This window comes from Gekko japonicus, unplaced genomic scaffold (assembly GCF_001447785.1).
Source record: "Gekko japonicus isolate JY-2015 unplaced genomic scaffold, Gekko_japonicus_V1.1 scaffold4167, whole genome shotgun sequence".
Lineage (NCBI taxonomy): Eukaryota > Metazoa > Chordata > Lepidosauria > Squamata > Gekkonidae > Gekko > Gekko japonicus.
The window spans coordinates 70,255-84,770 of record NW_015163213.1 but is presented as its reverse complement, the minus strand read 5'-3'; the positions used below and the strand labels follow the sequence as shown (position 1 = coordinate 84,770).

Sequence of the window (14,516 nt, the reverse complement as noted above, 5' to 3'; positions counted from 1 at the left end):
AGTCCAACCCCCTGCACAATGCAGGAAATTCACCAATACCCCAGTGATCCCTGTTCCATGCCCAGAATATGATTTTAAAAACCCTCCAGGATCACTGGGGGACAACCTGGCCTGGAGAAAAATTGCTTCCTGGCCCCAAAGTGGCGATCAGCATTTCCCTGGGCATGTAATAAAGGGCCACAAGAACTAAGCACTGATGCAACCCTTTCTGCTGTACCTCTAGTGATTTGCCTAAGTTCACACAATCAGCATTATGATCCTTTTAAAGCTGAAAGCTTTAACATAAATGCAAAGGACTATTTGTAAGATTATCTGTAAGACACAAGACCAGGACGCATCTCACTTCTGGCAATCACTTGGAGAGACCCGATCGCTCAGCTTCCACTGCCCCACACGCACCCCACACTGGAATAAGAACATATCATCAGGCCATACCACATTGCAATAAAGCCCCTACAACTGTATACAGAAATACTGAGCTTCCCTACCATTTGCCACAACTAGCCCACCACACAACCAGGATCAAGACTCCGAAGTGGACCAACAGACAGGCATACACTCGTTTGAGAAACTGAGTATTACATCACAACACCTCTGGAACATTACAGATCAGTAGAGGCAGCCCTGCACAGTGGGCAGAGTTGCAGATTGATGAGTTGCAGATTGATGTGGGGAGACCAGGGTTGGTATGCTCACTCGGCTGGCTGAGTGCCCCCGGGCCAAATCTCCCCTTCTCTACCTAACCTACCCCACAGGGTTGTTGTGAGGATGAAATGGAGACTCATGGGCAGGGTCCCCAGCTTCCCTGGCAGGAAGACTATGTTAAGAAATCTCTCACAATTATGCAGCCATAGCAGGCAGGAGGGAAGGAGGCGAATACCTCCAGCGCCAGAGACTTGTAGAGGAAGAGTGAAACTTTGGGGACTCACCCGTGCACCAGAGGGCCAAGGCAGCAGGAGGCAAGAAGCCCGGGCGAGCAGGAGGCAGGGGGGCACACAGGAGAGGTGGAATTTGCCCCTATGAGTCCAAGGCCACCACCCCGGGGATCAGGGAGGCAGGAGAACCTTTCGCCCCCCCCTCCCCCGCGGGCGTCACAGTTGCAGCTGAGAACAGTGCCGGCGGCCATAACTTTTAAAAGAGCCTCTAACCAGACCTGGGGGAGCCAGAATGACCTCTCATGTGTGATGTCCGAGCGGCATTGCCGCTCTCACACGCGAGAGGTAGAATTTGCCCCTATGAGTCCAAGGCCACTACCCCGGGGCTCAAGGAGGGAAAAGAACGGTTCGCCCCCTCCCTGCAGGTGCTGCAGCTGCGAACAGCACTGGCGGCCATAACTTTTTAAAGAGCCCCTAACCTGACCTGGGGGAGCCAGAATGACCTCTCATGTGTGATGTCCGAGCGGCATTGCCGCTCTCACACGCGAGAGGTGGCATTTGCCCCTACAAGTCCAAGGCCGCCACTCCGGAGCTCAGGGAGGCAGGAGAACGTCCACCCCCCCCCATGGGTGTCGCAGCTGCTGCCGAGAACGGCGGCCATAACTTCTTAAAGAGCCCCTAAGGAGAGCTGCGGTGGCTCAAGTGGTTAAGATGCTGAACTGCAGGCTGTGGAAGGTCAGTAGTTCAGCAGTTCGAGACCCGAGTGCGCCGCGTGACGGAGTGAGCTCCCGTGTCTATTTCCAGCTCCTGCCAACCTAGCAGTTGGAAAGCAAGACATTGCAAGTAGATCAATAGGTATCGCTTCGGTGGGAAGGGAACAGCTTTCCGTGCGCCTCGGTGTTTAGTCATGCCGGCCACATGACCACAGAAATGTCTTCGGACAGCGCTGGCTCTTCGGCTTGGAAACGGAGATGAGCACCGCAACCCTAGAGTCGGATTCGACTGGCTTTCGAGCAAGGGAACCTTGACCTTTACTTTAAGGAGCGCTGGGGGAGCCAGAATGACCTCTCGCTAGAGGTGGGATTTGCCCCTAGGAGTCCAAGGCCACCACCCCGGGGCTCAGGGAGGCAGGAGAACGTTTCGCCCCGCCCAACCAGCCAGCGTCTCTCCCCCAAGACATAACTCTGCCCAGAGAGGAGGACACACTTCATGCATCAAGTCCACAAGAGCTTATGCAAAAGCAAACCTCCCTTCTTTAGATACGTCTATTTAAACCCACCAATACATCGAAAGCACCCCGAGAGAGCCCTCCCCACCCCCCACTCTGTCCCCTCCATATCCGCCCGTCTTCCTTTCGGCTCCCCGGGCTAACCCCCCGCACGGTCGAACGGCAGCCGGAAGTGTGGGTTCCCGTGTGCGAGAGGCGGCCTTCCTCTTTGGCCTGTCTCTATGGTTTCCCCCCCTGGGCGACGAAGCGCGGACTGATGACGATTGCGGAAGGCGAAGGCGCCCGGCGTCGCAGGGCGCCCCTCTGCGGTGGAGGGCGCGTGAATGTAACGTCAGGAGGCAGGCGAGAGAGAGTGCCGGCTGAGGAAGAGGATGGAGGAGAACGAGCAGCTGCGGCGCCAGATCCGTCTGCTGCAGGGTGAGGGGGGGACGAATCAGGGGCGCGGTCGGGGGAGAGGGAGGGGACCCAGGCGTCCGGGGCGGGGCGGGGGGCCGTGAGAGGGACCCAGGCGTCCGGGCTCCCTTCCCTGCCCTTTGGGGTGAGGCCCAGGGGCCCCTCACGGGCTGCCGGCAGGTTGTCACCTTTGGGGCGGTGTTCCCCCTAAGCTGAGTGAGTGTGAGCCGGCTCACAGTTTTTTAGCCTCCGGCTCACACATTTCTGTCTTCGCTCAGGAAGGGGTGGGGGGCTCCAGAGCAAACTGATTGATGCAGCAGCCAAATGGCTCGCTCCCCACTTTGGGGGGGGATTCGTGTGCTGCCTTTCCAGGAGCCTGCTTGAGGGTGCTTATAGATCACAGAATCACTGAATGTTTGAGTTGGAAGGGACCTTCCAGGTCATCTAGTCCAACCCCTTGCACTCTGCAGGAGCAGAGTCGAAAGAGAGCCCTACACAGAATCATAGAATGTTAGAGTTGGAAGGGACCTTGCAGGTCATCTAGTCCAACCCCCTGCACTCTGCAGGAGCAGAGCCGAAAGAGAGCCCTACATACCTACAACATACATGAAATATGGTCATTCAGCCTCCGCTTAAAGACGTCCAGCAAAGGAGTATCCACCACCTCCCGAGACAGACTGTTCCACGGCTCAACCACTCTTACAGTCAGGAAGTCTCTCCTGATATTTAGCCGGTATCGACTCCCTTGTAATTTCCACCCATTCGATCTAGTCTTGCAATCCGGAGCAAGAGAGAATAGATCTGCTCCCTCTTCTACATGACAGCCCTTCAGATATTTAAAACAGCAATCATGTCCCCTCTAAGCCTTCTCTTTTCCAGGCTAAACATACCCATCTCTTTCAGCTCGTTCAGATATTTAAAAAATAATTAAAAGAATACATTAAAGTACTGTATCTCGTAAATCAGGGTTGGGTGGCTGTGTTAGTCTATGAGCAGCAGGGAAGAGCAAGAGGCCAGGAGCACCTTAAAGACTAATTTAAAAATTGTGGCAGGGGAGGAGCTTTCGTGAGTAACTGCAGTCACTTCTTCAGATACAGCTGGAATGAGAGTCTATCTGTCCTTATATTACCTGGTTGATGGGTTTCCGTTCTATACGGCTAATTGTGATGCCTTCCATAGCAACAGGTCAAGATGGGCAGCTGTGGTAGTCTGTCTTTAGGCGCTCAAAAGAGCAAGACTCCAGAAGCACCTTGAAGACTAATAAAGAAAAAGAGGCCAGCAACACCTTAAAGACTAATTAAGGATTGTGGCAGGGTATGAGTTTTCCTGAGTCACTGCCTCACTTCTACAGATACACCTGGAATGGGAGTCCATCTGTCCTTGTATCACCAGGTTGATGGATTTCCATTCTGTACGGCTAAATGGGGTGCCTTCCATGGAGACAGGTCAAGATGGGTAGCCGTGTTAGTCTGTCTGTAGCAGCACAAAAGAGCAAGAGTCCAGGAGCACCTTAAAAAGGTAAAGGTAAAGGTTCCCTTGCTCGAAAGCCAGTCGAGTCCGACTCTAGGGTTGCGGTGCTCATCTCCGTTTCAAAGCCGAAGAGCCAGCGCTGTCTGAAGACGTTTCCGTGGTCATGTGGCCGGCATGACTAAACACCAAGGCGCACGGAATGCTGTTACCTTAAAGACTAATAAAAGATTGTGGTAGGGGAGAAGCCTCCGTGAGTCACCACTCACTTCTTCAGATAGAAAAGAGCAAGAATCCAGAAGCACTTTAAAGACTGATAAGACATTGTGGCAGGGTAGCAGCTTTCGTGAGTTACTGCTGACCTCCAAGATGGGCAGCCATGTTAGTCTGTAGCAGAAGAAAAAAGCAAGAGTCCAGGAGCACCTTAAAGACTAACAAAATTTGTGGCAGGGGAGGAGCTTTGGTGAATCACCGCTCACTTCTTCAGATAGAGAAGAGCGGGAGTCCAGGAGCACCTTATAGACTCACAAAATCTGTGGCAAGGGAGGAGCTTTTGTGAGTCACCGCTCATTTCTTCAGATACAGCTTGTATTTATTGGAAAGTGGTTTCAGATGTCAAATGACATTTAGCAGGCAATCATGCAGGCAAATCACCTGCTATTGTCATTTGCCAATAAATAGGGCAGATGGACTTTCATTCTACCTGTATCTGAAGAAGTGAGCAGTGACTCACGAAAGCTCCTCCCCTGCTCTTTTTGACTGTTCCTGGTAAGTTCTTGTTCCTTTCCCCCCTTTCCTTCGAGAGCTTTGGGTTGTTACCAATGTTCCCTCTAAGCTGTGGAGTCTAGTGAGCAAAAATTCTACTTTGTGAGTTATTGGCATTAAAGTTGTGAGCAAGCAATTTGGCTACTGCAAAGATTAGTTTGCTCTGGAGCCATCCTTCCCGAACTAAGACAAAAATGTGTGAGCTGGAGGCTAAAAAACTGTGAGCTAGCTCACACTAACTCAGCTTAGAGGGAACACTGGTTGTTACAATGACCCTGTGAAATCAGGGTCGCCAACTCTGTCTTTGGAAATTCTTGCAGATTTGTGGGCAGGGCCTGGGCAGGACAGAGGTTTTTTTTTGGGGGGGGCCTCAGTGGAGCACAGTGCCGTAGCTTCTGCCCTCTGAAGCGGCCATTTTCTCCGGGGGAAATGATCTCTGTATTCTGGAGACCAGTTGAAATCCAGGCCCTACCTGGAGGCTGGCAACCCCAGACGTTAGTTAGTTAAGCCGAGGGAATATGACTGACCTAAGGCTAATCCTGTGATCATTACTGCTGAACAGGGGTTTGAACCTGCGTGTCTCTAGTCCTAGTCTGATATTATAGCTGCTACCGACTCTCTCTGCGCTTTCTTAGTACATTTTTATCCCTTTCTCCCTTACACTAAGGAGCTCAAGATGGTGTACATCAATGCTCCCTCTAAACTGTGGGGTCTTGTGTGCAAAAATCCTATTTTGTCAGCTACTGGCATTAAAGTTGTGAGTGAGTGATCTGGCTGCTGCAGAAACTAGTTTGCTCTGGAGCCCCCCTTCCTGAGCTGAGACAAAAAACTGTGAGATGGAGGCTAAAAGACTGTGAGCTGGCTCACACTCACTCAGCTTAGAGGGAACACTGGTGTACGTTTGTTCTCATTTCAACCCTGTGGGGTTTTTAGGGGTTGAGCTAGAAATGTAAAATTTCTGGAAATTTTGAAGCTCGGAAAAAAACCCGTTTTTTTCTCCAGTTTTTTTTTTGGGAAAAACGGACATTTTCGGAAAAATTGAAAAAAAAATGCTACATTAGCATTTCTTTTGTCTTTTCTAGATTGAGAGTCATTCTGTTACTTTAGGAACATAAAATATGACTATGGACATTTTTACTTGGCATGAAATCATCACAACTAGCATATTAAAAATATAGTGTATCCAAACAATTATTACAAACAGAATACCCCCCCCACATGCAAAAACAAAACTGAAACCTTTTTCTTTTCTTGTGACAATCGCACCTCCTAAAGGAAGAAATGCATCTTGTTCTTGCATTGGAGAGTTCAAACACTAAGATAAATCCAGACAGACAAGGCTGTCCTCAGGGGCTAGCTTTTGGGACCAAGCAAAAGGTCCTGGGGTGGAAAGTGCCATCGAATCGCAGCTGACGTATGGCGATGACCCCATCGGATTGTCAAGGCCAGAGACGTTCAGAGGCGGTTTGCCATTGCCTGCCTCTGCATAAACAGCCCTGGGCTTCCTTGGTGGTCTCCCATTCAAATACTAACCAGGGCCGACCCTGCTTAGCTTCTGAGATCTGAGGAGATTGGGCTAGCCTGAGCCATCGAGATCAGGGTAAAAGGTAGGGGGAGGTTGAATGGACCTGTAAGCAGATGGGATGTTATTTGGAATGGAATATTTTAGTGACGTTTTGTATGGAATATTTTAACGAGAGGGCAAGCTGTATGTTTGAGAGTAGTGTCACATTCCCCATGGTGTTAATATATGGGTCTTTGTAAGAGATGTCGTAATATGAAGAAAATGTTTACTCTCCTTCTAGAATGGCCTTTGAACATACGGTTAACGGAAGCTCTCTGCTCCTTTTGTTTCAGGGCTTATCAATGACCATAAAAACATCCACGGGAACGCACCGGTCCCCCAGCCGGCTCCAGTGCCCCGGTGGAGGAATCCCCGGCCGCCGTCTTTTAGCAACCAAGCTGTTTTCTCTGCTAGATATCCCCAGCAACAACCCCAAAGGGATTTCCTGCCTCGCCCCCACAATGCCTGGAGGAAGAAATACTCTCTTGTCAACGTGCCGCCTCGGCCCACACTCCATCCTGGCGGCAGCGCTTCAGCCAGCAGCTCCCGAACTGTCCCGAGCCAAGGAAAGAGCGAGGCCGCCGAGGCGCAGCCGTCGCTTTCGGGAAGAAGAGTAGGTGTGGCCGGAGACGATAACACAATTGTCGGGGTGCCGATGAGCTCAGTCGTGAGAAACGCTGCTGTCCCTGCCTCCCAGGGTGCTCCCTCCGAAGCAGCAGGGCACCCGTCTCCTTCCAGAAGCTGTGCAATCTCTGCTTTGACTCCGAGCGTCCCCTCGAAAGAGAGCAAACCAGAGCCTCTCTCGGCAGTGCCTCCCTTGTTGCATCACCAGATTGTCGCTAGGGGTAGGGACGACTCCCTTTCGGTGTGTGTCTCTGTGCCCTCGAGGACAGTGCCGGGTGCCTCGGAACTGGCCCTGGATTCGTGCAGGATGATCAGCGAGCAGGCCATCACGTTGAAAACTGGCCCTCAGCGGCCTCTGACCTCGCCCGGGCGTGAGTCAAGGTGCCTTTCCGCAAGGAAGAGCTCTGTGTCGCGGGTTCCAGCTTTGCAACAAGCCTCCGCGGCAGGGGGCAAATCGAGCCCCGCGGGGATGACTCAGGCGCCCAGTGCACTTGCCAGTGCAGTCGGGCAGGCTCCTTCGGCTCTTGGGATGAGTCCCACGAAGAACAAGCCGTCTGCGCCTGCTCTCCAGACGGCTCCCACCTCACCAGCCTCCTCCAAATCCCCCAAGTTCAGGAAAACCAAGTACACGTGGGTGGCCAACCCGGGTAAATGTACCCGCGCTTCGAAAAGATGGTCTGCCTCCAGAGCCGCCGAAAACAGCCAGAGGTTTGCCACGGGGGCAGAGAGGACCTCCAAGTCGGTACCGAGGGGGGACCCGGGGGCAAAGCAGAAGAAGCCCAGCCTGCATTCGAAGGCGGGGGGTTCCTCCAGCAAGTACAAATGGAAGGCCTCCAGTCTCCGCCTCTCCCCGTCCGTATCCACGTCTGCGTTCACGTGGCAGCGCGAGGAACGTGGCGGGCCTGGCGCGGCCCACTTCTCAGGAGGCGGCTCTTCCCTCCCAGCCGCGAGCCGGATGCCTCTTGGTCTTGGCGATCCGAAACCGACCTTTGGGAATACCAGCTTTCTAAACTACAAGTTAAAGAGCCGGACCAAAATCATCAAAAAGAAGGGAAGTGCCAGGTACGTGGCTTGTTTGCCTGTGGCCAGCGTTGCAGCTTTTCTAGCCTTTTTCTTGACCACCCCAGTTTTGCATCTGAAACGAAGAAGAAGAAGAGATTGGATGTATACCCCGCCCTTCACTTGGAGTCTCAGAGCGGCTGACAAACTCCTTTCCCTTCCCCTCCCCACAACAGACACCCTGTGAGGCGGGTGGGGCTGAGAGCGCTCTTGACAGAAACTGCTCTTTTTCAAGAACAGTTCTTGTCAGAACTATGGCTTGCCCAAGGTCATCCAGCAGGTGCAAGTGGAGGAGTGGGGAATCAAACCCGGTTCTCCCAGATTAGAGTCCACGCACTTAACCACTACACCAAACTGGCTAAGACTAAGATGAAGAAGAGGAGGAGGAGGAGATTGGGTTTATACCCCGCCCTTCACTACCCAAGAGAGTCTCAGAGCGGCTCACAAATGCCTTTCCCTTCCCCTTCCCCTCCCCACAACAGACACCCTGTGAGGTCAGTGGGGCTGAGAGAGCTCTGACAGAAACTGCTCTTTTTCAAGGACAGCTCTGACAGAACTACAGCTTGCCCAAGGCCATCCAGCCCGGTGCAAGTGGAGGAATGGGGGAATCAAACCCGGTTCTCCCAGATTAGAGTCCGCGCACTTAAGCACTACACCAAATTGGTTCTCACCAAACAGTGCGCTTCGCCTTCTGTGGAATTGCAAAGGTTGTGTGAGTAATAGGAAGATTTCGAGACCTAGGGAAGATGTTCAGATGATAGGACATTATGTATCTGTTTGGGACTTCGGCTTAGGCAGTGTAATGCAGTGAGATCCTAAAAGGAAGACCTGAAAAGCCTCCGTAGCATCCATGAGGACTTCCAGTGGCACCTGAAATAAGATCTTTGTATGCCTGATTCATATTTCTAGGATCTTGGGAGATGCTTATGACTTTTCCAGCTCTAGAGTCTGGAGTCCAGTATCACCTCTGGGACTGCGCTACTTCAGTGTGCCCACTTTGCAGTTGTATGTCTAAATGCTCCCCACATCAATTACCTTCTTCCTTTAGAAAACCTAATATATTACGACGAAGATTCCTAGTCCACACACTATCCCCTGGTGAGCTCGATTTCAGTGGGCTTGTGTTCTGTGAGCCTTCACTTAAGTTATATTTTGTCTGCTTTGCAAAACACACATTCAGGATGGACAGAAGGAAGCACTTCTTCACACACTGGTTGATTAAAATGTGGAATTCTTTGCCAGAGAATGTAACAAAGGCACAGACGGCTTTAAAAGGGGATTAGATAGTTTAATGAAGTAGACATCTGTCAGTGGCTACTAGTTTGTTGTAGTGGTGAGGAGTGCAGACTCTAATCTGGGAGAACCGGGTTTGATTCCCCACTCCTCTACATGCAGCTGCTGGTGTGACCGTGGGTCTTAACTATAAGAACTTTATGTTCTTTCAGAGCTGTTCTCTGAAGAGCAGTTCTCAAAAGAGCTCTCTCAGCCTCACCTACCTCACAAGCTGTGTGTTGTGGGGAGAGGAAGGAGTTTGTGAGCCGCTCTGAGACTCCTTTGCGTAGTGAAGGGTGGGTATTAATCCAATCTCCTCCTCCTCTTCCCCTTCTCCTTGCCACGTTCAGAGTCAGTCAACCTCTGAATGCTAGCGCCAGGAGGCAACATCAGGGGAAGGACTCATCCTCTCTGCCCTGTTGTTGGCCCTCCAGAGGAACTGGTTGGCCCCTGTATGAGACAGGATGCTGGACTAGATGGACCCTTACTGGTCTGATCCAGCAGGGCTCTTCTGAGGTTCTTCTCAGGGGAAGGCCTCGTCCTCTCTGCCCTCTTGTTGGCCCTCCAGAGGAACTGGTTGGCCCCTGTGCGAGACAGGAAGCTGGACTAGGTGGTTCCTCACTGGTCTGATCAAGCAGGGCTCTTCTTATGTTCTCATCAGGGGAAGGCCTCAGCCTCTCTGCCCTGTTGTTGGCCCTCCTGAGGAACTGGTTGGCTGCTATGTGAGACAGGATGCTGGACTAGAAGGACCCTCACTGGTGTGATCTAGCAGGGCTCTTCTTCTCAGAGGAAGGCCTCGGCCTCTGTGCCCTGTTGCTGGCCCTCCAGGGGAACTGGCTGCCCACTGCGTGAGACGGGATGCTGGACTAGATGAACCCCCAGTGGTCTGATCCAGCAGGGCTCTTCTGAGGTTCTTCTCAGGGGAAGGCCTCGGCTTCTCTGCCCTCCAGAGGAACTGGTTGGCCCCTGTGTGAGACAGGAGGCTGGACTAGATGGACCCTCACTGGTCAGATCCAGCAGGGCTCTTCTGAGGTTCTTCTCAGGGGAAGGCCTCGGCCTCTGTGCCCTGTTGGCCTTCCAGAGGAACTGGCTGGCCCCTGTGTGAGGCAGGATGCTGGACTAGATGGACCCTCACTGGTCTGACCCAGCAGGGCTCTTCTGAGGTTCTTCTCAGGGGAAGGCCTCGGCCTCTGTGCCCTGTTGGCCCTCCTGAGGAACTGGCTGGCCACTGTGTGAGATGGGATGCTGGACTAGATGGATCCTCACTGGTCTGACCCAGCAGGGCTCTTCTGAGGTTCTTCTCAGGGGAAGGCCTCGGCCTCTGTGCCCTGTTGGCCCTCCTGAGGAACTGGCTGGCCACTGTGTGAGATGGGATGCTGGACTAGATGGATCCTCACTGGTCTGACCCAGCAGGGCTCTTCTGAGGTTCTTCTCAGGGGAAGGCCTCGGCCTCTCTGCCCTGTTCTTGGCCCTCCTGAGGAACTGGTTGGCCACTGTGTGAGACGGGAGGCTGGACTAGATGGACCCTCACTGGTCTGACACAGCAGGGCTCTGCTTATGTTCTTAATGTGACTCTGTGGCAGTCAGATGTGTGCGGTTTTTAAGCCGCTCTGAGACTCCAAGTGAAGGGTGGGGTATAAATCCAATCTCCTCTTCTTCTCTGCTCCTCAGTCCCTTCCGTCATTGCCACACGCTTACCTCCCTCATTGGACGTTCTCCAACTTCAAAGCACTAAAACACAGATTGCGCTTTGCTCAGTTGACTTTTTGCCCTAGAAAGCAGGCTACCTTTGGCCGACTGATGCCGACTAGCCTCATCTCTTTGAAGCGGCAGAGTTGTGAGGGCTTCCTTCCCATCCAGCATTGCGGAGAGATGGCCATCTCGGGGCTCACCCTGAGTTTTTCTGCTGCTTTGTTACGATGCTGTTTATTGCTTAGCACCAAGAGAGGGCTGCTCAGAATGTGGAAGGATCAGAGTTGCTGTTAACCAAATTAGGCAGGGCTGGAGGAGAGGGTGTGCAGAGGGTAGAAGAAGGCTCGGGTTAGCGCAGGTTAGAAGAGGCAGCTGTCAAATGAAGATGACTCTTTCCATTCGAAGAACTGCGTCTCTCGGTATCAGAGAGCGAGAGCTGCTTATCCATATCTGTATGGAGTTTCCTCTTTCCTGGCCATCTTTGTCCCCCGTGTGGCTTTCAGGGTTGTCTGAACCTGCTTTTCACACAGGGCCTCCAGCTCCATGGACTGTGTGAAAGTGTCTATTGTCGGTAGCCACGCTGTTGTGGGCATGTATAAATTGGCTCACAGGGCAGATGGTTTATGGTGAAAGGACTGCAGTTACACCTCCGTGAGCACGTGTCATAAGAACATCAGAAGAACGCTGCAGGATCAGACCAAGAGTCCAGCATCCTGCCTCACACAGGGGCCAGCCAGTTCCTCTGGAGGGCCAACAACAGAGCATAGAGGCCGAGGACTTCATAAGAACATCAGAAGAGCCCTTGCCTGATCAGACTGGTGGTCCATCTAGTCCCAGCCTCCTGTCTCATACAGGTGCCAACCAGTTCCCCTGGAGGGCCAGCAACATGGCTTAGAGGCTGAAGCCTTCCCCTGATGCTTCCTCCTTGCTCTGGGATTCAGAGGTTCAGTGCTTCTGACTGTGGAGGTTCCCCTCAGTCACCATAGCTAGTTGCCATTGAAGAGAAGAAGAAGAGAAGAGATTGGATTTATACCCCGCCCTTCAGTACCCAAGGGAATCTCAGAGCGGCTCACAAACTCCTTTCCCTCCCCCTCCCCACAACAGACACCCTGTGAGGTAGGTGGGGCTGACAGACCTCTTGACAGAAACTGCTCTTTTTCAAGAACAGCTCTTATCAGAACTACGGCTTGCCCAAGGTCATCCAGCAGGTGCAAGTGGAGGAGTGGGGAATCAAACCCGGTTCTCCCAGATTAGTGTCCGTGCACTTAACCACTACACCACGTATCCTCCACGAATCTCTCTAATCCCCTTTTAAAGCTGTTTATCCCTGTGGCCACAGCAACATCTTCCAGCAGTGAATCCCACCTTTTAAACGCTCTCTCTGTGAAGTGGTATTTCCTTTTGTACGTCCTGAAGCCACTGCCCATCAGCTTCATTGAATGCCCCTGAGCTCCAGTATTTTGAGAGGGGGAGAAAAATATCTCTTTTCCAACTCTCTCCATCCCATGCATAATTTTATGCCCACGCCCCCCAGTCGTGTCTTTTCTAAACTGAAAAGTCCCAGATGCTCTTCAGCCTTTCCTCCAACCCCCTCATCATCTTGATTGCCCTCAGGTGTACTTTTCCCAGCTCTGCAGTGCCCTTTGGGAGAGACAGTGACCAGAATTCACATAGTGTTCCAAATGAGGCCGCACCATAGATCTCTACAGGGGGCGTTGCAGCATCGACTGTTTGATTCCCAATCCCTTTCTTGTGTCCCTCCAGCTCTCCGGCTGAGAAGAAGAGCCCCCCTTCCTCTACCTTGCTTCTGAAAAGCCGCTATTGTCTCAGGAAAAGGAACTCCCCCTGGGGGAAGTCCCCCTCCCCCACTGCCAGGAAGTCCGGGGCCAAGGGCCTGGTCCAAATCGGCAAGCACCGCCTGCGCAGGCTGCCGGCACCCAGGTTCCACGTTGCTGCCAAAGAAGGTAGGTGCAGAACCGGAAATGGACGAGTTCTTTGTGCGCCAACAGCGGCCTCTCTGACTCTAAGGGAGATTGTGTCAGCTGAGCCTCTGGCATTGTTGCCTTGGCTGGTGGTGGTCGTGCTGGTGGGGAAGATGTTGGTCTGCCTCTGTACTGGAATCTTAGGTTTCGTTTCTTCTATGCTCTTCTTATCTATGCAGCCTCAGCTAGTGACCTTGGTACCTTGTTACAGGTTTCCCCTGGGAATGTCGACCCGTTAGCTTAGGCGGGCTTTTGCTGATGCCCTGATTGGACCTCGGCCATCAAGGGACCCCTTTGAATTGTGTATAACTTCTCGCTGGGCGTGCTTTCCACTAGTTCTAACACAGAATGTATGCACAGAAGACCTGCCTTTACTGTACTCAATAAACTTTACTTTTCTGAATGAAAGTTGTTGGGAACTGATTGCTGCGGGGATCTGACGGAGTGTTTCATGTTGTCACATGTTGGTCTGAGGAGGAGAGGCAGGCTCCAAGGGAGAGCTGGCAGCGGTTTGGAAATTAGCTAGTTGGACGAGAATCCGCGTTCAAATCCCCACTCTGCCTGGGTTAACCTCGTGCCGGTCACTGTGGATGGATGGAGGTTCTGTGTTTTGTCTGGGCCCGCTCCAGTTGTTGGAAAGCTCGCGAGGTTCTCTCTGTAGCCAAGGTGCGGCGTCCTGCTTATTTGGGAGACGGTTTTACCTTTAAAACACTCTCTGTCATCCTAAACTTTGTAGACTGCTGCTGCCACCAGGAATTAAAAAATCTAAATCTCTCTCTTTTGGTAGTATGACCCAGGGTCTGGGCACTTCAGAGAACTATGTGGCCCTGAGGAAAGACTGTTCTGATTTCTGGGATAAGTTTAAACAAAAAACGATTTCTTTAATAAAGAACGAAATAGATCTCTGGTTGTTTTGAACTGTTGCCGATGAAAGGAACTTGTAAATGTAACTGGCAAAGCTTGGTGTCATAAACAGTCTCTCAGACTCCCAAAACGCCACTCTGACAGGCATAGACACTCAGTCTAATCTGTCTCTCTCTCATATATATAGCCTGGATGGAGCCTCAGTCTCCTGTTACTTTAATTTCTATAGTAGTTAGCCCCTATAGTTGAATCTTTGGTTCGGTTTCCCAGGAGATTTCAGAACACCACTGGTGCTGCGGCCTTCTCTGTACATGACTTTTGCCTTAGAGGATGTTTATACATTCTAGAAGTTCGTGGTGTAACTATCAGAGTCAAAATGGAGAGGGTGTCTGAAACTAGCTTCCTGGACCCTCCTTGACTTTCTGTGAGCTTCCTGATCCCAGAGATAGAGAGAAAGGAGGGGGGGATTTGAGTTGGTACCAATGCTCCCTCTAAGCTGTGGGGTCTTGTGAGCAAAAATTCTACTTTGTGAGCTACTGGCATTAAAGATGAGCGAGCGATTTGGCTGCTGCATAGATCAGTTTGCTCTGGAGCCCTCCTTCCTGAGCTGAGACAAAAAGGTGTGAGCCGGAGGCTAAAAAACTGTAAGCTAGCTCACACTAACTCAGCTTAGAGGGAACACTGGTTGGTCCATCGGGTCAGTTCTAATCAGTTCTGGTTTGGCCTGCGTC

The 14,516-nt window shown here is 51.9% G+C and overlaps 1 protein-coding gene across 1 annotated transcript; it reads left to right on the top strand.

Annotated features, from left to right (window-relative positions):
• The first annotated feature begins 2,455 nt into the window (after positions 1-2,455).
• LOC107106950 (zinc finger CCCH domain-containing protein 3-like) lies at positions 2,456-14,132 on the top strand. Its single transcript, XM_015407167.1, has 4 exons — positions 2,456-2,520; positions 6,586-7,978; positions 12,704-12,903; positions 14,056-14,132. Exons 1-4 carry the CDS (start codon positions 2,475-2,477, stop codon positions 14,130-14,132), a joined length of 1,716 nt encoding a protein of 571 aa, XP_015262653.1. The 5' UTR covers positions 2,456-2,474.
• Positions 14,133-14,516: the final 384 nt, after the last annotated feature.